Raw genomic sequence first — 26,384 nt, 5'->3', positions numbered from 1 at the left:
CTACAGTGTCTAAAAGTTAAGTTATTGAATATATGTGTAAACACTGGCAGGATACTCTAGATTTGGTCATTGCATTCGGTGTCTCTGGCATCTGTGCAGCCATGCCGACAGAGACAGAGAGTGTGTGTCTGCTGTAAAGACCTTCGTTTTATTTCTGCAGCAGTCCATGGTATAATTATTAGTTTCATATTAACGCTACTTTGGTTCTATGTTAATTACAGATGAAATCCATAAATACATTTTAAAAACCAAGTGGTTAAAAAAAGTATTGTTTTTTCTTTGGCAGTGCTATACACTTGCATGCCACTCCATGTAAGTATTGCTTATTTTATTCCACTTTCTCTTTGCACATTTTGTGAATGTTTAACTGGACAAGAGTGTTAAGGCATCACAGAGCAAACAGTATGGATTGACACAGGACGAGCATGGGAGACACTAGGTGCGTTTACATGGACACATTTAATCAGATTAAAAAAAGGACATGAAGCAAAAATGCTTCATGTACACACCCAAATCAGATTAGTCTGACCCATTCAAGCTCAATCCAATCAAAAAGACACGGCGGGTATAAGGCAGAACTGGTCAATATCTGAGACAAACATGTTACAGAGATATAAAAGGAGGAAACTAAGAGCGCAAACGGGGAAAACGCGCAAAGTAACGCTAACGTTTCAAGCAGTAAAGGGCGGAGCGATGTTTTGTTTACAACGGAAGTCGCTACGGCTTCTTCTTCTTCTACTATTTCCTGTATATTTGGTATAAATTGCGCATGTCAAAATATTTTTTCCCGTTCGAAAGTGTGATGCAGAAACGCGCAAATCCTAATCGAATCAATATGTTTAGGGTCCATGAACACAGTGCATCCGAACACAATTTTTCTCCGAACTCTAATCGGATTAAATAAATTCTGTCCATGTAAATGGAGCCAATGCCAATAAAATAATCCAGTAACTAGTGTTCTGGTGAAGGAATGATGGAATGATGGGTTACAGGTGTGTCTGCTTGGATCAGCCTATCGGTCCTCTGCCACGCTCCCTGCCGAGAGGGAATGAGAGAGAATGAATGCAGAGAAGTACCAGGAACAAAAATGATTAATACAGCTGTCAAAACTCAAACCCTTACAAAGAGAGCGTTCATATTTTTGTGCCCCAAATTTTTCATCACTCAATTACGGTTTATTCTATTGCTGTTTTTTTTCAATTTGCTTTTGATAACTGTCGTTACAAGAATCATTCATCTTCAGCCACAGGTCACATGTCTGCTGAAACCTATCCCAGCTGGCTATGGGAGAGAGACGGGGTTAGGGTTTGGGTTAGATGAGATGCCACCTAATCGCAGGGCAGACATCTTTTGTCATTCCACAACATTGCATGAAGCCATTTGGATCCATGATTTAAGGTTATTTTAAGTTGATTAAAATCATCACCAGGACCTGCTGGCAATAATTAGTTGAAATATTTAATGACAAAAAAATATTTATTTTTAGGTTTTGCAGGTTTTAACCAATATTGTCCACCAGCTCCACTGGATAATGTTTATATTGTTGTAGTAAGAAGTAATTAAGAGGTAAAGAATAAAATGTTAAACCTACGTAAAGTTGTCAGGTTGATTGGCAAAAGGCGGGGTCAGTGCGGCTGGAGGTGGTTCGATGCAGCTGGGGAAGAAGCAGCGGTAGACCTTAAAGTTGACCTGCGTGTCAACCAGAGAGCGGTCAACGCTGTCCCGGTGCAGACGCTGGCTCGTCCTCCCAGACACTGCACGCACAGAACAATATAAAATGCAAAGAATCACTCAATCATTAGATACACGCCTGAACGCTTTCTGCTAAACCATCAAGGGCATGGATTCTATGGACACACACACTGTGACATGGCCTTCACACACTGATAATGGCATCACCACTGAAGAAAATGGCAATAATCACATCAATTTACCATGTTTATGCTCATAGCCAGTATTTGTGAACGTTTTGGGCTGTGAATTTATAATTTATAGGCCGTAAAACCAAAACAAAACACAAATGACATGAACGTTGGAAATGGAAAGCGCGAGACATGACACTAGGACGTAGCTACCAAATAGGACAGGAATAATCAAACATTTCATACAGTATCCATATTAAAGTGTGCCTAACCAATGTAGGAGAGGACATTGGAGGTCTTGTTGAAGTACCAGTCCCCGTTGCTGTTGCTGAATGTCAGCTGTGCTGAAGAGCCGTTCCTGTCATCGATGATGTGGACCCTGTCTACACTCTGGGTGAAGTTGTGGCTGATGATCACATATTCATCCGGCTGTGTGGACAAAAAAGTTGAAGGAATAAAACCTAAGTATGAACAAACAAAATTGAGTATACAGTAGTCCCTCGATATAATGCGGTTCATCTTCCGCGACTTCGTGAAGTTTTAATGCAATTTTTCAGAATTTATTTTTTGCACTTGACCGCGCCTTGAAATGGCGCAAGGACGAAGGCGCGGTCGGAGGAACTGTGAAATATGCACGAGTTGCTATTAACAACTTCTTATGTGTTCAACCTCGTAGGTTGATCATTAAAATTAAATTTGTTATTTCTAGAAGCTATCACGTTTATTTGTTAAGCGTTTGTTTTATAGCGCTCTTATTCTCTGTGTAAAAAGAGGCTTTTATTTTGTAGGAGCATAAACATCACATCCCTTTTAGGTATTGTTTCTTCCTGTTGATATATGTAGCCGCTGCCGTTCCGCTGTGCTAAGCTATCCAATAAAGCAGCATGAGAGGCTAAAGACAGCACGAGTAGAATATTTGTTCTTCTGCACTCCAAGCGGCTCTTTCCTCGACCTGCACGCCTTAACATTATTAACAGGAAAACGTTTACTGTACGTACTATATATTTATATTTCTCAAACAAATGTTTAGTTCTGAAAACGGGTTTTGATCTTTGGTTTCATTCTATAATACTGAAACAATCTATGAAGATTAATGCCTGACTGTTAAACGTGTATAAAGTGTGTGGTGAGGGGTTTTACAGCCTTAAACTAGAAAACGACAATCAGAGATTGCAGACCCTCGGCTCCAAAAGACTATTGGATCTTGTGAGACAGTAAACAGGGCTTCCGGATCAGAGGGGCCAAACCTGCGCTAGCTTGCTGCTCCGGTACATACTACAGGACACCTTCTGGACTCTTTTTCCCATCATGCCATTCGTTTCCCTCCCTCTTAAAGTGACAGTTTACAGCACAGGCACAATTCCAGATATAAAAATAATTCTAGAATCTGGATCCAGATCCGGATCAACGCCATTGTCAGGGAGGACCGAGCCACGGACAGAACCTTGCTTGTGTAAAAATTTCAAGTTGATTGGGTTACTAGTTTTTGAGTTATGTGCTCAGACAGACAAGCAAACAGACAGACAAACATACAGACATACAAACGGACCCAATTGCAATACCCTCGCTTCCTCTTTGGCGAGGGCAAAAATAATTCTAGAATCTGGATCCAGATCCGGATCAACGCCATTCACGGGGAGGACCAAGCCACGGACAGAACCTTGCTTGTGTAAAAATTTCAAGTCGATTGGGTTACTAGTATTTGAGTTATGCGCCCGGACAGACAAACAAGCAAACAAACAGACAGACAGACAGACAGACAGACATACATACAAACGCACCCAATTGCAATACCCTCGCCTCCGCTTCGGCGAGGGTAAACATGTATGTACATGTATAATAATTGAAAAAAATAAAGATCGCTACATTGCGGATTTCACTTATTGCGGGTTGTTTTTGGAACGTAACCCCCACGGAAAATGAGGGACTACTGTATTGCTAATTTTTTATCACACATTGTTCATTTACCTTGAAGCCATAGAATTTTGCATTATAAGTGATGTTGGTGATATGACCCGAGTTCTTAAAGTACAAATTGTATGTTGTTTTTGAGGGCAGCAGAGACATCCAGCAAAATCCATGAGTGAGTTTCTTCTCCAGATGTGGAATCACACTTGAACCTGTATGAGGGAGTTTAATAACAACAAAGACAACAGTCTTAATGCAATTAATGGTCTTCTTTCTATAAAAGATTTACATAGTACAGCTGTATTTTTTTTATATTCATTATCTGAAAATTCTAGCTGTTAAAGAAAAAATCTGTTTACACTTCATTACACTCTACTATGGAAAATTTATCAGATGTTTATATATCTCCTTATTTACAGTTATAAATGCTAAACAATGGCTAAAGTGAAGTGGTTGCATTTTTGCATTTTTGGTTCAACTGAAGGCAGGAAACGGGCTGCAGAAGTCTTAATCTCTCTTTTTCAGTAGTCGCCACAGCAAATGAACCTTCGACACTTCACCCTGTCCTTTGCATCCTTTCACTCTTCATTTCTCCACAGTCTGTTTATTAAATTACATTTTGATGGGCTGACATTGCTTGTAATGACACTATGCCTGGATTGTTATCACACAAAAGAAAATAAAGATGATGATACTTTGGTGTCGGCAAAGATTTGGAAGGGCTCACCAGCCCACAGTGACATGTTTCTGGAAATCACGTGTCTTCTGATAAGCTATTCCAGACCGTAGCTGCATTGCATATTAAAATGTTTCCATTCTGTTTGGTTGAATTTCTAGTTAGAGTTTGATTTATTTTATTGTTGCTGTTTTTTGGGGGGGTTGGGGAGTGACAAGCAACCTTTTCATTATTTACCACAATTCAAACTAATGTTCACTAGAGGTCAGCGATGGATGCAGATACAACTTTGCTTTGAAAGCAATAAGAGAGTATTTAATAAGTACCATGTTCGTTGGTTATGACAACATCCTTCCACTCCAGAGCGCTTGGAGTTGGTTTATTTAATGCCAAACGATGTAAGTTGACAGTGTGGTCGCAGACAGCGGCGGGGAAACCCACGCTGAATTCAGGGCTCGGGGAACAGTGAGCACGGTCCAGCAAGGAGCTCATAGGCACGACTTTATGGTCAGGTTTACCTGAAATGATCAAAATGAACAGCACCCAGTTCAACATGATAATAAAAACAATAACTGATTTTCATCAAATATCAAATAAATAATGATATAAAATGTGCTGAACTGTATTGTTAAAATGTTATCTGACAACCAAATATATCAATCTGAAGACAGAAACCTCCCATTCTTTTTATTACTGATATATGTATACACTCCTGGAAATAGTTCTTAACAAATGAATTATTCACTCGTTTCTGAGAGATGTTTGTTGAACTGCTCAAACCCGGAAAATCCTGTACAAGGAAATAATCGAGAGAAAAAAAGTATTTATGGAACCATAACAAATTTCCCCCTGCAAAAAATCATGAATTTCCATACTTGAGCGTATTATTTTTGCTACACTCTGCATTTTTGTGTGTGCAAAATTCAAATGTATGTGTCTGATTATATACCTACAACAGGTTTTTCAAGAAAAAAATCTTTATCTTATGTAGAAGTTTCAAAATCCTGACAAATCAAGTGTATCAAATATGATACAATTGAGTTTAGGTAATCTTTTAAAAAAATATAAATGTTTAGCTGCTTTTACAGGTCTACATTCATAGGCTTAAAGCTTAGTGTGTGAAACAATTTTAATTTAGCTAAAAATGCATTTTTCTTTTGTCATTGCAATAGTCAATTTGTACCAACTATTACAGTACTGACAAAATGACAACATTGGTGGAGGTCCTATGGTCAATGGAATAGTACATTTTTGCCTGCTACTAATGACAAAATGACAACAGGACCTCCTTGGTTGAAGTCTTAGCAGTCAAATAGATTGAATATTAATGAGAGAAATATGAGTACCTGTCAGGGAGCCATCAACGTCGAGTAGCCATGCTTCATGCTCCCGCCTGAAGAAAACCTTGTTCTGTGAGTTGAAGAACTTCAGCTGTCCATATCTGGATGACCAGCCGCCACAATGGTCTGTGCAACTCCCATCAATGGAGGTAAACCCGATGGCTGAACACTTTTGCCGATTGAAGTTGATGAATGTTGTGTTAAGGACACTCAGGCCATCGTCTAAAGGCACAATGACACCTTGACTTGTGCAGTGCTCCTCTCCCAGCCCGAGCTCATCAACGTGACTCACGATAATGCTGTCGAACACTATTGCTCCTGCATCTAATCCAAAACCTGTCACTGCAGAAGGAATCAGGCGCTTGGCTTCAATACCAGCTTTCTCATTGTTGAGCATGACAAATTGTTTGAACTGCACAGCACCGACGTTAACCCACTCAGCACCTTTCTCACAGTTCCAGGTGGTGAGGAAGGAGAAGACGGCAGGTTCCGGGCTTTTGGAGTGGCAAACCCCATCCTTCATGGGGAAATAATCCTCAAAGATCCAAAGACCAAACCAGCCTTGTGAGTGTACAGTGTTGTTATAAAATTCCCCCAGGGGAATCATCTCCAGGCAGATGTTTCTGTCAAAAGATGCACCCTCGGGATGCTCGTGCATGCGGTACAAGAAGCCAAAGTGAGTCCCTCCTGCAGCGGCATTGTGTCGGATGATGTTGCTGGCATGGGTGGACCAGTAGGCAGCAGGGGTGATGTCATCGTTCAGCAGGCTGGTGCTTTGTTTGACCGACACTGCCAGGTTATACTGGATGATGTTCTGTGTCTCAATGCCATCCTCCATGAAGAAAGCATTGCCCCTGATGTTATGAACGACATTGAACTCCAATAGTAAATTGTGAGTGTCATGGATGTTTACTGCCCTGTTGAATGTTTCATGGATAGCACAACCCCTCACATATGGTTGATTGTTAATGTCTCTCATCCGATGAAAGCGGATGGGATAACGTCCGAATCTAAAGGCCTGTCCGGCATGGAAAACCTGTGAGATAGCAGAAAGACTTGTTTGCACTCCATAATAAAAAAGGTACAACTACCGCTGATCAAAACAGAGCAATAATGGGCAGTGTAGAATAACAGAAAACTAGGTTTCAGATGAAATTTTAAAAGCATTGCACCTCAACATATTCTATTCTGCCAACTGCAAGATTCTGTAACATGATGCTGCATCCAAACTGGTCTGCTCCGATTTCCTCCCCAAGCTTTCCTTGGAAACAAGTTTGGGTTGCAAATTGATCTACAACAAAGTGACAGAATATGCCTTAATATTACATGAACATACTGACATTTACTAATATATATATTATTATCTCATAATACGTACAAGGTATGTGATGGAGTCAAGCCTTCAACATGCATTATATATTTTTTTAATGAAATGATCTGTATTGTTTAATTACCTTTTTCGGCCAACATAGTTACCACTTCACTCCGCCCAGATATGGTGTTAACATCGGAGTCCACCAAACAAGTCATTCTGCTGGAACAGACTGCCCCCTTAGAGAACCGGATTGATGAGGCAAATGAGCCCAAGTTTGCCAAATACTTTGAGCTCATTGCAGTGCTGGAGCAATGGCTGGAAAGCCCGCTGTGAGCCAGTTGAATTCAGGTGCAGCGGTTTCGCTGGACATTCACTTCAGAGAGTGCTCAAACTCCTTGGAGTTAGAGGGTGTATGATGATTAAAGACCCAAAACACCCAGTGACCCCTGGTTTATCACTGATGGCGTGTCCAAGAATCATTGTAAGGTGTATTAAAGTTCTGTCACATCTGGCCCAGCCAGTGACTTCCAGGAAAGTCTGGAGGACGTCCATGAAAAGAGTGGTGATGGCTAAAGAGACAACGGACAGCCCGGAGAGACAGCAGCTTGGGTTGGAAAGGTTAGCCGCCCAACCTACAGCTCCCGTGAGGGAGCACCTAAACTTGCTATGAAAAATCTACGGGAAAAACCCCAAGGGATGTCCGTGAGGGAGGGAGGATGAGCATCCCAAACAGGACGGATTTACTGGCAACGACCCAAGCAAATGGACAACAGATTCCGAGCACAGTCTGCATATGCGGCAAAGTCTGCAAAAACCCAAGCAGTCTGAAGATCCACCAGACAAAGATGGCCTGCCTCGGGAGTAAACAAGTGAAGCGACGCTCAGGGGGCGGCAGCTGACGCAACAGTCCTTGATGCACCAACTGCAGATTTTGGTCAGATGGAGGAGGAGCCAGGTTTGGAGTCCCCCCACAGCACCCGAAACCTCCAAGAAACACTCGTCCCCCCACAGCACCCGGAACCTCCAAGAAACACTCATCCCCCCACCAAGCAGGAAATTTGAACATCGTCCCGTAAAGTGGCCTGTTGCCAACAGCAAGGAGTGGACCAAGTTGGGTGAGGACGTAGATACGAGCCTGAATGCCATCTCGAAGGGCAGTGCTGACCAGAAACTCCAAACCATATGCTACCTCATAATGAATACAGGAGCTGAGCATTTTGGAGTGGAACAAATGCGAAGAGCAAGCAACCCAGCAAAGCTCATCCAGCTGGAAGTCAAGATAAACCAGCTGAAACAAGAATTGGAATACTTGAGGTGCCAGTTCAAGGCAGCCAAGGCAGAGGAGAGGCCTGCCCTGTCGGACTGAGTTGATTATATATAGAGTCCGGGCTGATGAGAGATGTGTTGCAGGTGATGAGAGGACCACAGGGGACAGGAATTAACTGATTGCAGGAGGTGGATCTGAGATGACAGGGGAAGTTGGTGTGGAAAGGACACAGGCCCGCCTCAAGCTGTGATATATTGGGCCTAAAGCAAAGCGGCCACCTTGCCTGCCCCGTAGAAGAGATCAACATCATCTCAATACCACCTTCAGTGACACTTCAAGAGATCAAGAGCTTGGCCCTTGCAAGGCACTGGTGACACCTCTAGCAACAGTCCCCCAATTCAATAGGTCTGCAACCACCCTGGCAGAGGTAAAATAAGCTGTCACAGCCGCAAGATCTGGCTTGGTTGCCGGCCCCAGCACCGTACCTTACATGGTCAACAAGCAGTGTCCACGGCTTCTCAAACAGCTGTGGAAGATCTTAAAGGTGATCTGGCAGAGAGGGAAAGTCGCCACCCAGCGGAGGTATGCCGGTGGCATCTGGATCCCGAAGGAAGAGAACTCTAGTAGCATCCAGCAGTTTCGTATAATCTCAGAGCTCAGCATTGAGTGCAAGATTTTCTTTAAGTTTGTGTCTAAATGACGAACAGAGTTCCTCTTGAAGAATGCCTACATAGACACCTCTGACCAGAAGGGGGGAGTTCCGGGAGTCCCTGGAGCATACCGGAGTTGTGACACAGCTGATCCAGGAGGCAAAGGAAAGCAAAGGAGACTTGGCAACCCTCTGGCTTGACTTAACCAATGCCTACGGTTCTATCCTGCACAAGCCTGTCGAAACAGTACTGACAAGACACCAAGTTCCTCAGAAAATCTGCAATCTCATCATAGACTATTACAACAACTTTTGCACAAGAGTCTCCTCAGGCCAAGTAACATCTGCCCGACAATAAGAGATTTTGTGGACAATGTAACAGTGATGGCTACATCTGGTCTTGGGTGCAGGTGGCTCCTTCAGGGGCTTGAAAAGCTCATCTCATGGGCAACAATTAGATTTAAGCCAGCAAATTTAAGGTCTCTGGTTCTGAAAAAGGTTAAGTGGCCAAACATTTCCGCTTTACACTGGCAGGGACCAATATTCCAACAGTGACCAAAAATCCTGTTGAGAGCCTGGGTAAAATCTTTAACAGATCCCTGAAGGATGCAGCAGCAGACCAAGAATGACTTGTCACCTTGGCTTACAGCCATCAACAAATCCGGTCTCTGAGGAAATTTGAAGGCCTGGAAGTGCCAGCAGTCCTGCCTTAAATACTCTGGCCACTATTAGTCTACAAGGTACCGATGACCGTGGTAGAGGCACTAGAGAAGACCATCAGCCAGTTTCTCAGGAGATGGCTGGGGCTCCCTCAGTCCTTAAACAGCATTGCCCTGCATAGCCATTCCACCAAGCTGCACCTCTAAATACTAAATACTTTTTATTGATTTGTCCCTCCCTTTCAGTGGACTAAAAGAAGAGTTCAAAGTCACCCACTCCAGAACGGTGATGATGTACAGGGACTCGGCAGATGTCAAGGTGTCCTTGACAGGAATCCTGGTTATGACCGGGAGGAAGTGGCAGGCACAAGACTCCGAATCTCGTTGTATATCCACTATGCAATGACAATAAAGGCTTTCTAAGCTGTTAGCAGAGTGGAGACAAAGGTGAGGCATAAAACCTTGCTTGGAACCATAGCAATGGGGAGGGCAGGCCTTGGTAGCTTTCCTAAGCCACGCTACGACCATACCAGTGGAAAGGAGAAGCGGCAACTGATCCAAGATAAGATCCGTGCAGAGGTGGAGGAAGAACTTTGCAACAAGATGGTCGGCATGTCCAAAAATCACCTGCGCAGAGCTATGGAGAGCTGAACCTCTGCGCACAAAGTTCCTCATACAATCGGTCTACCACGTCCTCCCAAGCATGGCCAACCTTCACACTTGGGGCCTGGCAGACACTCCTGAGTGCAAGTTGTGCCCGCGTAAAAGTCTATAAAAGTACACAATCTAGAAATAAGCCTCCACGGAATAAAATGCTAATTACAGTATATGGCGTATATGTGAATCTAAATTTGTTCTCAGTTTGAGCATGTAATAACTTCTCTCACAACAAAGATGCTATGTCTGATATTTTCTATTTTTACAGGACATTCAGAGCAGAGTTAAGACCAATAAAATTCAAATATTATCATAATCCACTGAAATACAGAACCTGGGCTAAACTCATTGGGACAGGCATCAATCTTGTCTTTCCATTCTTGGTTTTGAGAGCCTTGTACCACGATGTTCCTGGTGAGGAGACCCACTTCAGCTCTGCCTCCAAAGTTTGTGCCATCAGGCAGCGTGACGGTCACCCCGAGATGAGTGTAAGCGAGAGGTTCGGTCAGCGTTATTGTGTTGCCGTCAGACGACACGGCAGCGATTGTCCTCTTTTCATTCTCTCGCTGGCTATGTCTGGAAAGAGCATAAATGGCATTTACCACAAATAAACCTCCACACATTTTTATTGGTACCAGAAAGTAGAGCTCTTGTTTATTTGTTGTTGTCTTCATTTTATTTAATGCCTTGTTTTACTAAAGGCATCTTAAAATAATCCTATTCAATATTTAATTTGTACTTCCCATAATTCAGACAATAGTGTCATTGGGCTGCTACACCAGTTAACATCAGTGCTCTAGCTAGTTTTTCGGGTGTTCCTCATTTCCCTGTTTCTGCTTTATTTAAGGGAAACAACAAATTTAATAAGATACTAAAGGTTCAAAATATTTTTTCATACCTAGATAATTATTAGTAAGGCTATCTCTTGCTGGCTGCAAATAGCTACACAGAAGAAGGCATAGTTTGGGTTTTTACACTGTATTATCATTTTACCCTATTTTAAAATGGAAGATTTCGATTACTACTACTGCTGCTGTACTTTCGGCTTGTTCCGTGAGGGGTCGCCACAGTAAATCAACGTTCTCCACTTCACCCTGTCCTTTGCATCGTCCTCCCCAACACCAGCCACTCTCATGTCCTCCCTCACTACGTCCATGTATCTTCTCCTGGGTCGACCTCTAGCCCTGTTCCCTGGAAGTTCCATCCTCAACATCCTTCTACCAGTTACTATCTCTCCTCTGGACATGTCCAAACCATCAAAGTCTGGTCTCTGATCTTATCTACAAAACGTTTAACCTTCACTGTACCTCTTATTGTCTCATTTCTAATCCTATTAAACATGGTCACTCCCAAGGAGAACCTCAGCTTCTTCATCTCCGCCACTTTTAACTGTAAAGCAACTGTGTCTAATCCATACATCATGGCTGGCTTCACCAACACTCTCCCATCACAGAGCACACCTGCTACTCTCCTCCACCCATTCCAGCCTGCCTGCACACTGCCTTCTTCACTTCCTTTCCACATTCTCCATCACTCTGCACTGTTGACCCAAAGTCCCTGAAGTGCTCTACCCTCTATTCCTTGTAACTTCACTGTCCCCCCTTGGACATTCTCATTTACACACATGTACTCTGTTTTACTCCTCTCACCTTCATTCCTCTCTTTTCTAGAGCAGACCTCCACTTCTTCAGATTCTCCTCTACATGCGCCCTGCTCTCAATGCAGATCACAATGTCATCTGCAAACATCATATTCCAAGGAGCTTCCCGTCTCACCTCATCTGTTAGTCTATCCATCACCATGGCAAACAAAAAGGGGGTTAAACCTGATCTCTGGTGCATCCCACCTCTACATTAAACTCCCCTGCACACATCACTTCTGTCGTACAACTGTCATACATGTCCTGACCTACTCTGACATAATTCTCTGCCACTCCAGAGTGCCACTTATTAATACTAATATTTCAATAAGCTTCCTAAAATGTTAGATTTTGAGGTATTCACTCATTTTTTTACAATCATAAACTGTAGACTTCGCTGTACCTGTCACCAGTAGAAGCAATGACAATTTCATCTCCAGCTTTCCATGTCACTCTCTTCATTAGGGTCAGGGTGCTGGAGCCCTGGGGGGCTGTTTGGGACAAATGGGTCCAGGGGACAGGAACTGGAACACCTGGACGGACAGGTTGTGAACAATTACACCTGAGTGAAGAAAGTAATGAGAACATTCCCACAGGACAGATGACTTAAGTTAATCTACGAGGTCCAATTATTGTGATATGATGTCAATAACTGGGGTTTGGGAAGAAATTTCAACATGCATTAAAACATGCAATATAGATGAAACGGAGGCATGAATGTGAGTTTTTGGGTCAACAGTGGTGGAGCTCAGACATGCAGTCTAACCTGCAGGTTAGCTTTATGTCTGGTGCAGCAACTGCAATAAGTCTCCTCATTAGCATTTACATAGCACCGACATGCCAGTAGCAGCAAACCTCTACAATCTTTGACCACTGGTTTGGCTTATTCATTTATTCAATCTGCATTGGTAAAGATTTGATTCATACAGAGATGTCCGCTAGCTCAGCGGTCCCCGACCTTTTTCCTGCCACGGACTGGTTTCATGGCGGGCAATTTTTTCACAGACAAGGGGGGGTAATTAAATAAAAAAAGAGGAATCTAATCTTACCAATAAACTTTATATTATGCACTTGCAATAACTATTAAACACGTATTACACCAATATCTACTCACCATTAGCTGTGGTCGCAATAATCGCTTCTGTCCTTCATGGTCAGGTTTTTTGTTTCATAAATGCCACATTCTTGATTTTTAATTCAGGGTTCTTGTCTTTTACTTCGGGATTCTTTGTCTCTATGTGCTGAAGCAGTTTTGACCCCTTTGTTACCTCGTTAACGAAGGCAGGCAGCTGTAGATAAATCTGAGTTTTAAGTCTGACTCCTGGTTTGTCTGTTAAAAGGTTTATTTTCTTGGAGGTTATCGGCGGCTCTTCTTCCTCCTCAGTTGGACTGTCCCATTAGCAAAGAAGCTCTCCAACGACATTTGTTCTTTAATTTAATTTTGGCTAGTTCATGTCTGTGTTTAGTAACGTATCACGTAAAGCGTGAAAATTCACAGGCGAATGTTACGTTGGCAAAGATCCGGTCGTTTTTCAAAATAAAACACCTTTTAGACGCTAATAATCAATACAATGGAAATTGTATGCATTAGTTATTCTTTCTGTGCGGCCCGGTAACAAATGCCTCATGGACCGGCACTGGGCCGCTGGTTGGGGACCACTGCACCAGCTTAACGAGTGTTTCAAATATGGCCACTTTGGATTTATTTGTATTTTAAGTTTTATATTTTTGGGATGAGAATGAACACCTCCAAATCCGAGGCCATGGTTCTCAGCCGGAAAAGGGTGGAGTGCACCCTCCTGGTTGGGGAGGAAATCCTGCCCCAAGTGGAGGAGTTCAAGTACCTCGGGGTCTTGCTCACGAGTGAGGGAAGGGTGGAGCGGGAGATTGACAGACGGATCGGTGCAGCGTCTGCAGTGATGCGGACTCTGCACAGATCCGTCATGGTGAAGAGAGAGCTGAGCCGAAAGGAGAAGCTCTCGATTTACCGGTCGATCTTCGTTCCTACCCTCACCTACGGTCACGAGCTTTGGGTAGTGACCGAAAGAACAAGATCGCGGGTACAAGCGGCTGAAATGAGCTTCCTCCGTAGGGTGGCTGGGCTCTCCTTAGAGATCGGGTGAAAAGCTCAGTCATCCGGGAGGAGCTTGGAGTAGAGCCACTGCTCCTCCGCGTTGAGAGGAGCCAGATGAGGTGACTTGGGCACCTATTTAGGATGCCTCATGGACGCCTCCCTTGTGAGCTGTTCAGGGCACGTCCCACCGGGAGGAGACCACGGGGAAGACCCAGGACACGCTGAAGAGACTATGTCTCTAGGCTGGCCTAGGAATGCCTCGGGATCCCCCCGGAAGAGCTAGAGGATGTGGCCGGGGAGAGGGAAGTCTGGACTTCCCCGCTGAGGCTGCTGCCCCCGCGACCCGGCCCCGGATAAGCGGATGACGATGGATGGATGGATGGATATTTTTGGTGTATCCGTTCATATATTGGTTTATATTATGTACAGTACTCCATTAGCTCTTGTAACAGAGAGTGGTATCGATGCTGTCTTTGTGCGTTCATACCATGCAGGTCCAGCACTCCCTCCCAGACAGCCAGTGTCTTGGCTCCATAAATGGGGAGTTCAACTGAGCGTACATGTCCATGAAGGGTGATGATGGCCTTGTGCTGGAATGGTGCCTCCTCTGTCCCGATCTGCAAATGTCCACCATCTGTGATCAGGATGTTTTCTGCCTGCAGCTCGATGTCTGCTTCATCAAAGATCAGTGTCCCCCCTGAGTGCAACGAAACAGCAAGTTATACACTAAAGGTCCAAGGTTTCACCTTCAGGCTTTGATCAACGACACTGGATGTGAGGAGGGTTTTCTTTCTCTGTTTTTACATGTACTGATGTTTGTACCTTGAATAAGGAGCATTTTCAGCACTGGGGTGCTAATGTCCAACAGGATGGTCTGGCCTTTAGTTATAACAGCAAAGGAACCCTTCTCAGGGGGAGGCAGACCACCCCATGTGAATCTGGACGACCACACATCAATGTAGAAGAAATCTGCACTTTCCTAAAGAAAAAAGAAACAGGCTTAAGACAGATACATCCACTGAGTGGACAGCACATTGTGAAACAGACACTGTGTGTTTTGGCAGCCTTAATGGGACTTGTCCTCTGTCAAGTTAGGTTGAGGTCAAATGTCTCCCTCTCTAGGCCAACTCAAAGGATAACAGCTTTTTGCATTAATAAAATCGGTTAGAGCATTGATAAGAATCAAATAAGAAGATATTAACATGGGTATAACATGTAACACAATATGTCATGGTCATAATGATTATGTAAAATGATGATCTGTGAGAAAATCAACTGTTAAGAATTGATAATGGTATATAATAAATTGGTATATGATCTCTTTATCAAACGTTTGACTGTACTGAATGTTAAAGGGTTAATCAGGGACATTTTGAGAAGGTAATGACTTTGAGTGAAGCAGAGAAAGAGGAAATGCAGGACCAAATATGGTCACAAGACCAAAATGGAGGATCAGAGCTAAAATTATGGTTCAGGTGAAGACACAGACAAGGCGGGGTGGAGCGGACATTTTGAGAAGATGATGGCAAAGTGAAGAGCCACAGGACTCTTACCATGGCCGCCTGGGATGCCTGAACAAAATGAAGGAGAGGTGACTCCAGGACACAGACAGAACTGGGTGAGGAGTCAACTGGGGACACAGAACTGGGAGAGGTGACTCCAGGACACAGAGAGAACTAATTGAGGATTCAACTGGGGACACAGAACTGGGAGAGGTGACTCCAGGACACAGAGAGACTAGGTGAAGATTCAACTGAGGAACAGAGAGAGGCTGGTGGAGAGAGTGAAGGGGGGCCAAGAGATGACGTCCCCTCTCAACACCTGGTGTTTAGAAGAAGAAAAAAGAGAAATACAGAATTTTTATCAGAAAACACGTGACTCGCGTGGAGAATAACTGGAACTATAAAAGACTCTGAGCTGCCAGAAAGCAGGGAAATCTTCGGGGCCTCGGTGGGAGAGGTTCTAGTTCTCCCAAATAGCCGCAAGTGCGTGGCAGCAAGAAGGTACGGAGAGTTCCAGAGTTCGAGGAGGAAAGTAATTGCATGCACTTAGGTTCAAAAATGTGTAGCAGGAATAAGACGAGATGGATTCAGAGCAAACTCACACCGGCTGTTGTGAGGAGACGGAGTTGAATTGACTTTTTGGTTTCTTTTTCCTGTTTATCGCCTACGTGGTGCTGCTTTCAAAGAGAATACATTTTCAGCTATTTTAAACAACTGCAGAGGAAGCTCGCTGAAACCACGAAGTGAGTTAGAGCGTTCTCGACACTCGCCATCCTGTTCTGTAAAGTGAAATTCCAACCTGCAGCGTGACCACACTCTGAGGTGATGGAGGAACCCAGCGAGACTTCATCAAAAAGCACCTCCAGCGTCCTGCTCTACGCGGCAGAGGATTTAACTCTTTTGTTTGGGCCCAATGGAAGAGTTCCATCTCTCAAATTAATATTCCTTTTGACCCTTATTCTGTTTCCCTTTTGATACATTTTTTGGAATTCCCCACTTTGACTGAAGAGCACGCCCCGAGGAGCAACAGAGGGCATTATGCACAAAGGGAGAATTCAAGGGAGAATAGTTTCTCCCTTGAATGGATGATGACAAGGACGGACACTCGGGGTGTTGAAGGATCAGTGGTTAGGGAAAGCTGAGGTTGAGTAGTATTTATTATGATTGGATTTTAGCTTTTGTTATTTATATGTTTTCTGCTCCGCTTATTGCTTATGCCTACAATAAATTCAGAGAAATTATAAAACTTATTTCTCCTGATTGACTACTTCTATGACGTAACATCCAGATTCTAAAAGCTATGTTAAGATGTTAAATGTTAGTTTCAGCCTAAGTGATTTCTAATAGCGAGACCGTTGAAGCCGCAGGGTAAATCTCCCTAGGAGAAAGCCACTGTTTACTCATTTACTCATTTAACCCTTTAGAAATGGAGAGCCGACATAGGGGTTCTATGTATATGAGTGTATATTTATGTCTCCCACAACCACCGGGTTTTTACACCTCTCTCACCTGCTTGGCTTTGCCGAGGTCTCTGATGCTGACTCTGACTTTGGTTTCTTGAGAATGCTGCTGAGAGTTTGTCAAGCATATGATGTGTGCGTCACTGGAGGACTGAACATCACACACTGACCCTGCGATAGTAACATTGACTTCATTCATTTCCGTGCTGTAGAGGAAAAGGAGAGGAAAAGTATGTGGGAAAGATGGCAAAAAAGAAATACTATACTGTATATTGTCTAGAGATTAAAATATCAGGCAATATAAGGATTAGGCGGATACACTGAATAAAAATGTTAGTATAATGAAATTAAATTAAATAGAGCAGACGAAAGAGCAAAAGACTTATTATCTTTTAACACAATACATCTCAATGCTATGAAGTAACAGTAAGCAGGAAGTAAATGAAGCATGTTAGAGTTCAAGAACCAATTATATCACTTATTTATAGGTGTTGGAATCCCACAAGCTAAAAATATAACAAAAAAAATACTGTATCACATGAAATAGGGGAGGGACAAGTGTGTGTGTGTGTATTTATAAGGAAATATTTCTGTTTGTTGTATGCATAAAATTGTATTCACAAAATACTTTGTGCTTGTCATACAAGACTAAGGACCTCTGGACACTGTGTGTTGACATGTCATTGCATTAAACTCTATGAAGGACATCTCGTGACACAAAAGTCATTGTGTCACGTAAGTTGAGCACTTAATTCTTAACAACCGGTCAGAATCTGGGCGGATTCCTCCATTGTGTCATCTGTCAAACCACATTCTCTCTTCTTTCATTGCACCTGAAACCGTAGCCTCTGATTGTGAGCCAGGTGCCTCCAGCAGTGCCTCCTCTACGAGGAGAAACATCAGTGATCACCGGAGTCAACTGAGTTTTGTAGGTGTAGCCATTCGGCATGTTTACTGTATCCAACGGGTTAATAACAGCAACCACGCAGCTCAACTCTGACTGGCTACCTAAAAATACACAAGACAAACCAGCACAGTCACATTCGGTTGACAAAAGAACAGGAAGAATTAAAATGCGTGCTTCATCATTCATGACATGTCATTGTTTTATGGCACATTCTTGTATCATCTCCTGAAAACTGATTCCGATCAGACAGACAGCATTAACTTTGCGTGAGTCTGTGAACATGTATGTGAACTATGTACTAAGGACTTTCAATGGAAACAAGAACGCAAGGGCTTTTTTGAAATGCTCCTCTTAGACAGGATGTTTGACTTTATTTGTACTGTAATACATGCTACTGTGTGACTGTATTTGTACTGTAATACATGCTACTGTGTGACTGTACCTGTACTCTAACATTCTAATAAATATATTCATCATCATCAAAAACAAAATACCAGAAACCTGCAGGAACACATTCCTAACTTGTAAAAGCGTTTCATCCTTTCTGATGGTAGATCTGTTTTTTTTGTTTTTTTGTTCTGCCAATTGAGTTAATCTGATAATCTAAGAAATTATTTCAGAACACAATGCACCTGTCAATTTGTCAAAGAGTTATCTGACTGCATTATTATGCTCCAGTCAAGCAGTTAGAAACGAGACAATAAGAGGGACAGTGAAGGTTAGACGTTTTGGAGACAAGGTCAGAGAGACCAGACTTTGATGGTTTGGACATGTCCAGAGGAGAGACGGGGACTATATCGGTAGAAGGATGCTGAGGATGGAACTGCCAGGGAACAGGACTAGAGATCGTCCCAGGAGAAGATACATGGACGTAGTGAGGGAGGACATGAGAGTTGCTGGTGTTGGGGAGGACGATGCAAAGGACAGGGTGGATTGGAGAACGTTGATTTACTGTGGCGAACCCTCCGGGGACAAACCGAAAGTACAGTAGTAGTGAGGACAGCACATACTTTTTCCTTAACAAACATGGATGAGATGATACGTTGAACTGCATCTGAGTGAATCGTTAAGGTGAAATGATGTAAACCAAACTTACCTTTGTTGAATGGAGAAAGACAGTAGAGTTGGGTCGATGTCGACATTCGTCTGAGAACCTCACACTCCTCCTCACAGATCATCACGGTAGAGTTTTGTGGGTCGAACCCAGAACCCAGAACAGACAGCAGAGCACTGCCACCAAAACTGCCTGAATCACACACGAGAAAGAACTTTCTCACTATGAAAATATAAAACCTGTAAATTGTGATGCACTAAAGCAGTAAACTATTTCGTTTAATCAAAAAGGATTACAAGGTCATTGGGGATAATCCTTTAGGGAGCTGGAATGGATTCTGAGGGGCTTGAATTTAACAAGACACCCCCCTTTATAATTAGCATTCATGCATTCATTCATTCATTCATATGGAGACATCTCCACCTACCCTCGTTCGGCTGTACGCTGCTCAGAGTCAGCTCATACGAGAACATGACATCTGACTGGGCATTGCCCTGGCTGTCGTGATTCAGCATTACCAGGTAAGCCCCCCCCGGGTTGTCTCCTGCTTTACACTCAATCTGTGTGTCAGAGACTGAGGACACATCACAGAGGACGTCATTGATGGTGACGTTGATTTGCTGAGACTCGTAGCCAAATCCTGAACCTGTGATTCTGAGGACTGCACCACTCGGCCCTGTGGGAAATAGGCACAGAGTGAATCAATATGATATGAAAGAAATAAGCTTCCGCCAAATGGCTTTTGGTTCGTGAGATAACTCATGACAAATGGAGCTAAACCCTTATTTGATTCCACCGCAGGCAGAATTCATGAAACGTGTTTAAATAAACGTTCTGTACGCCATTAAAAGACGATAAACTGCTAACTGTTTTCCCCATGCGGGAATAAGTCATACAATGATGTGGCTAATTAATGGATTTCTACACACTCACACTAAGTTTTTCAGTCATTTTGCGCTTCACCAACACACGCTAATCATGGAAATGGATATGATGCAGCTTTCGAGTTAAAGAAGATGCATCTGGCTATCAAAGAAAGAAACAGAGCTGCTGTACGTATGCTTGGCATCAATTAATCGATGAGATGTTAGAGAGTGTAGCGTGAAAAACTGAAAGTGACATTATCCATCTTCAACCGCTTATCCGGGGCCGAGTCGCAGGGGGCAGCAGCCTGAGCAGGGAAGCACAGACTTCCCTCTCCCCGGCCACTTCTTCCAGCTCTTCCGGGGGGATCCCGAGGCGTTCCCAGGCCAGCCGAGAGACATAGTCTTTCCAGCATGTCATGGGTGTTCCCCATGGTCTCCTCCCGGTGGGTCGTGCCCTGAACACCTCACCAGGGAGGCGTCCGGGAGGCATCCAAAATAGATGCCCACCTCATCTGGCTCCTCTCAACATGGAGGAGCAGCGGTTCTACTCCGAGCTCCTCCCGGATGACTGAGCTTCTCACCCTATTTCGAGGGGAGAGCTCATTTCGGCGCCTTATACCGGCAATCTTGTTCTTTCTGTCACTACCCAAAGCTCGTGACCACAGGTGAGGGTAGTAACAAAGATCGACTGGTAAATTGAGAGCTTTGCCTTTCGGCTCAGCGAACCATGGCCTCAGATTTCGAGGTGCTGATTCTCAACCCGGCCGCTTCACACGCGGCTGCGAACCGATCCAGTGAGAGATGGAGGGCACAGCCTGATGGATCCAATAGGATCACATCATCTGCAAAAAGACCCAATCCTGAGGTCACCAAACCGGACTCAACGCCTAGAAATTCTGTCCATAAAAGTTCTGAACAGAATCAGTGACAAAGGGCAGCCCTCCCGGAGTGAAACCAGCACTGGAAATGTGTTCAAATTCCTGCCGGCAATGCGGACCAAGCTCTGATCAAATATCGGGAACTGATGGCCCGTTATCAGGGGTCCGATACCCCATACTCCCGGAGGACTCCCCGACAGGACACCCCGAGGGACACGGTCGAATTCCTTCTCCAAGTTCAAAAACACATTTGGACTGGTTGAGCAAAATTCCATGCACATTCAAGGACTATTTAGAGTTAAATTATTAGTATGAATGAGACTGAATATTTCACACAAAACAAAACCTAAAACTCTATGTATAAGGATTGAAAGAACTGAATTAAACTTAACTATATACCAGCAGGAGATACAGAACTATAATTACCAGATGCTGGGATGACAGATTTGATGACGGGAGTGTGAGCTGCAGAGTAGTTGAAGCTGAGAGGAGGGTACTGCACCAAAAAGACCTGAATGTTGACAGTCACCTGTCCTTCGCTGTGAGGAGGCGTCATGCAGTGAAGCAAACCTGAAGTTACTTTTTCAATCTTGCAGGGCTTGCTGCCGACCATCACACCGGTGTTGCCCGGAACAAAGCCATTTCCAGTGATTACAAGAAGGGTATTTCCTGCAAGGCTGCCTTCTTCAGGGCTGAGGACGGCTTGGGGAAGGCTGGTCAGGGTCACTGCACTTGATGCAAGGCCTTTACTTCTCACAATAATTTTGAGCAGGTGGTCACCAGCCGGCAGGGCATTCACGCTCAGATTGATGCTGGTGTCTTTCACGGCATTGACTTTCAGCTCTATTCCGCTGGCAAACACTGACACATCATCTACATCGCTGCCAAACTCTGAACCATCGAGGGTGACTGTGGTTGGTTGACTGATGCTGTTCGGGGAAATACTGGTGACCGTGGGCGTGACAGCGGAAGAGTACAGGAAGGAGCAGTCAGACACACAAGAGCTTTGGATCCGACCCATATGGAAGACAACATCACCATTGTGAGGCTGAGAAGGAGCGGTGTTACAGATGATTGAAGTGTAATTGACTGACACAATGATACAGGGCTCGTTGGCTACAGTCACTTGTCCATCAGAGAAACCAGAACCAAGGATGTGGAGTCGGGTGGAGCCGGTGAGGCTGCCAGTCAGAGGCGAGACTGAATCAATCACAGGCAGAACCACAAATCGACGGTTGATCTCTTTCGGTATAGCGATGATGCCATTTCCAAGGTTGTTGACTCTGACCTCTACAACATGAACGATGCCAATGGGAAGCTCACTGTTGTAGCTGAGATGGCAGCTGATCTCAGAGGAAGTGCTGTTGATCACCTGACAAGGATGACCTCCCACCATCACCTCCAGGATGAAGGGATACAACAGCATTAGCCAAATGAACTTTAAGGCTACTGTATTAAACGTGGAGAAAAACATGGCTTTAAACACAAACAATTAAGTTCATAGTCTACAACAGTGCTTCCCAACCGGTGTGCCGCGAGAAATTTTCCAATATCACCCAAAAATAATTTATTTTTTATTTTTTATTTTTCTAATATCACCTAATTAACATTGTCGGGTGTCCGTGCTGTAATAAAGCATGTGTGCCGCCCGTAGATCACGCTTCAGACTTTGAAGTGAACGACAGGAGCCGGTTCCCGTCATTGGGAGCTGATTGTGAGCCAAAAAAAATTATGTTAAAGTCTAACGTGATTGGTCGAGATGTGTGTGGGCATCTGCGTGTCCACAACGAGCGGGGGAAGAGGGGGGGGGGGGTTACGCACATGCAGCACAGCGAACGGACGAAACAAAAGGGAGGCAGGGAGAGAGGAGAACTTTAGACTAGAGACAAACGACGCGCTAGAAAGGGTAAGGGAAAAAACTAGTGATAGAAAACGTAGTAAAATCTGGACACATTTTGACGTGGTTGACACAAAGGCAAAATAAGTCAGCTCGTATCTTGAGGAGCCGCTTATCCAAATAAGTGCAGACCCACTGAGCTGGTGGGAGTCCAGGTGTTCAGTCTACCCACGTCTTACACACGCAATGGAGTGCGAGTTGTGCTCTTTTATTGTTTTTACTTCTGTAGACCCTGACAAATAAATATTAAGTCTAATGTTATCAAACGTTTTATTATTTGTATGAAAATGTTAGTGCAGAATCTAGACTTGAAAATGAAACAAACCTCATTGGCGCAGGTGATGATGCCGAAGCCACTTCCCTGGATGTGGATGACCTGGTGGTAGGAGCCCTGGTTGGGAGAGATGGACTCCACTGTGGGGGTGAAGCAGGAGGAGGTGACGAAGAAAAGGCCCTCTGGAGGCAGGTTGGGCTCTTGGCAGTCTCTGGAAGCGACGCACGGTGAGGTGGCTCTGGAGACACAATGATAACCTGAAGGAGAGATAGTTCAATCCATTCATGAACTGCAATGATTTGTCCTGCCGAGCAACAAATACGGACCTCGTGGACGTCTGACTTGATTTCCTATCTTTCTATTAATAAATTCACACACACACACACACACACACACACACATTAGAGGATGAGGCTGCTGAACACTAGCTTATCCACATAAACAGTTACCTCCAGCCACATATTTGGCATCCTGGTTTCCCACCCTGACTGAGATTTTGTTGCTCTTATCCTCTCGAGGTCTCACTTTGACGACTCCTTGCATCTGCAAGGTTCCGGCATCGTTTATGAAGCCACTGGAGAAGTAATAATTCCCCGGTATGGTGAATCGATACCTTAAATACCCTGAGGGAAGTGAGAGACATTTCATGATATAACTTTTTTCCAAGAAATACATGAATACACACAGAGAGGACTGACCGAACGTTAACACATGATATACCCCCCGAATCCAGAGAGCTAATGCTGTGCTTAAATGCATCATACCTAAGCCAGCAAAGAAGTTATTCTAATAAATAAGTATAATACAGTGATAATAATATATTTATAAAATAATATTAAGAGTAATAAGATCAAGAGTATAATTCAAGATTGTTAAAATGCAAACAATAGGTGTAGAATGATAAATTAGGTGAAAAAGAAAAATACTATTGATTAGGAGGAAGCTATGCAAAATCTGCTAAGCAAAAAATAAAATACAATGTACTAAAAATAAAATCTATCATACAGACACAGTTACAAACCTGTACAAAAAATAATGCTTTATATGCATAGACCGTAAAAAAGCAATGACATCTTAAACTGCCAAACTATTTAGGTGGAATTTTCCTTTTAATTTGAGAGACTTTACATCTGATTTCTCCTGAGCTACGATATCTTAGCATTGTACCTTTGGAGGTCCTGGTCCTTCCACTGTAGATTGGTCCCCCATTATAGGTGGTGTTACCTGGGCTGGACACACTATAGACGGCAAATGTCTGCGACCGTTCGATTTGAGCCTCCCATTTCCATATTAGTCTGTCTCCAACAGACACAGTCAATGAGGAAGGATCCCATGCATATCCCTTTCCATAGACTACAAAACAGAGACAAATGTTAACTTGTCTTATAAATATTCTCTATATATAAATATTCTCTATTTGTTCAGCTTGTTGGGGTTCTGGGTTTTTCCTTGGTTTGTTTTTCATTCATTTTCCTCTCTCCCTCTCTTTTGACAGTGGGCGTGGCAGAGAATGGAGCGGCAGAGCAGTCACACCTGTGATCAATCATCCAATTCCCCAACTGCTTTGCATCTTCATGCCACAAGCAGTTTCTAGCAAATGAATCCTCCATCTTTTGTACACAACTTAGGTGAACTAGGATTTAGTTTGACACATGCAAAAAGCATGGAAACATAAACCTACTATGGTGAACTCCCTGGTTGGTGACAGTGTGGTTCTTCGCCACTGCTTGCATAACACACTGCAGCTCATTTTCTGAGGCTGTCATCACATCGCAATCGATTCCTCCTGTTAAAAAACAACATAACATCATGCATGAAACCTGGAGCAGCTGCTTTTACATATTTGAGTTTTTAAAATTCTGAATAAAGCTGTTTTGGAGAAGTTGCATGATGGGATTTCTATTCTCCCTCCATGTCGCTTACCAACAGAGACGGTGTTGTCAGAAACATTGTTGCTAAAACCATATCCAGAAACAGTCAGCCTGGTTCCTCCCATTAAAGAGCCAGCCACTGGGTAGATGCTGTTGACTTGGAGGATGTATTCAATGGTTGTGTTCACACCATTGCTATGAAACAAAACGTGCAATACAGTCCCAACTGATTAATATATGATGGATTTTAATAAATGACTTTTATTATAAAGACTTCACCAGTTTTACTATGATGACATAAGTAGGTAACCCCGGATCAGTTTGATTGATCTGATATATAAACTTAATGATCTTGAATAGCTAGATCATGTGCTCTCAAGAAATGTTTTTGTGAACACAAAATATGTTTTCACCAGCACTTAAAACATTTATGTGTGTATGAGTACACTTCCTGTGCAAGCTATATTTTCTATGCACGCTAAGAACTTGTAAAGTTTTTGTTCATGCCCTTTTGAACTTCTTACACTTCCTGAAAAATACATTCACAGGACATTCTGTCCTGACATCTTTCAACACGTCAAACAAAGTAAAACAAATAGTAATATGAGGGTTGTCATAGAAAAACAAACAAAGAACACATTGTCGCCATTGCTGATGGTGATGAATTGGAATAATTTGTGGAATCACAGAGTGTGAAAATGTCTGTCATGGCCCACGCACCTTGTCTGAGGGTAGCCACTGTTTCCAACCTGCACCTGTACACAATACAGGTCGGGTGGCAGCACGGGGAGAAGGCAGGTGATGTTTGTCGCAATCCACTCCATGGTGACACATTCTTCAGTGCCTACAAACACCTTGCTGTCATTGTTCGGTCCTCCCAGGTTCAAACCCTGAATGGTGAGAACTCTGTGTCCTACATAAAAGCAAATATCCGTCAGATCACATGCATGAAGCGTCTTGAGTCTGTTACAAAGATAATCGGTATGGAAGAGTTTCGGACTGAGAGTAGGGACGATGATGGGAAAAACTAGAGAGCTGGTGGACATGATGATGAGGAGAAAGGTAATACTAAATACTTTTTATTGATTTTGTCCCTCGGAAGGCAATTTGGTTTACAGCAGTTACACTTTCTAACTGTAGTCTACGGTGGCCCTGAAGTGCAAAACACAACAACAAATCGTAGCGCACACAATAAAGAAGGAATCACAAACAAGAAAAAAACACACACACAAAAACTAAATCACACAAACAAAAATTAAATCACACAAACAAGAAACGAAATCACGCAAACAAGAAAATGAATCACACAAACAAGAAACGAAATCACGCAAACAAGAAACGAAAGCACACAAACAAGAAAATGAATCACACAAACAAGAAACGAAATCACGCAAACAAGAAACGAAAGCACACAAACAAGAAAATGAATCACACAAACAAGAAACGAAATCACACAAACAAGAAACGAAATCTCGCAAACAAGAAACGAAATCACACAAACAAGAAACGAAATCACGCAAACAAGAAACTAAAGCACGCAAACAAGAAACGAAAGCACACAAACAAGAAACGAAAGCACACAAACAAGAATTAGACATTATTCTATTCTGTCTGTTGTTTGACGAACGG

At 43.3% G+C, this 26,384-nt stretch overlaps 1 protein-coding gene across 1 annotated transcript; it reads right to left on the bottom strand.

The window, feature by feature from the left end:
• Positions 1-1,587: 1,587 nt before the first annotated feature.
• On the bottom strand, positions 1,588-25,668 carry LOC137915688 (fibrocystin-L-like; the record flags this gene model as incomplete). The annotated part of the gene is made up of 21 exons (XM_068758828.1): positions 1,588-1,754; positions 2,135-2,291; positions 3,831-3,982; positions 4,773-4,964; positions 5,793-6,822; positions 6,959-7,077; positions 10,668-10,909; positions 12,376-12,505; positions 14,534-14,743; positions 14,869-15,025; positions 17,058-17,214; positions 17,842-18,016; positions 19,012-19,161; positions 19,397-19,645; positions 21,140-22,112; positions 22,936-23,141; positions 23,334-23,507; positions 24,052-24,237; positions 24,566-24,670; positions 24,808-24,950; positions 25,476-25,668. Coding segments are annotated over 21 exons (5,267 nt in total), but the record flags the coding sequence as incomplete, so codon positions are not given.
• Between the last annotated feature and the right edge of the window lie 716 nt (positions 25,669-26,384).

Source organism: Brachionichthys hirsutus, unplaced genomic scaffold (genome assembly GCF_040956055.1).
Source record: "Brachionichthys hirsutus isolate HB-005 unplaced genomic scaffold, CSIRO-AGI_Bhir_v1 contig_574, whole genome shotgun sequence".
NCBI lineage: Eukaryota > Metazoa > Chordata > Actinopteri > Lophiiformes > Brachionichthyidae > Brachionichthys > Brachionichthys hirsutus.
This window is presented reverse-complemented; position numbering and strand designations above follow the sequence as displayed.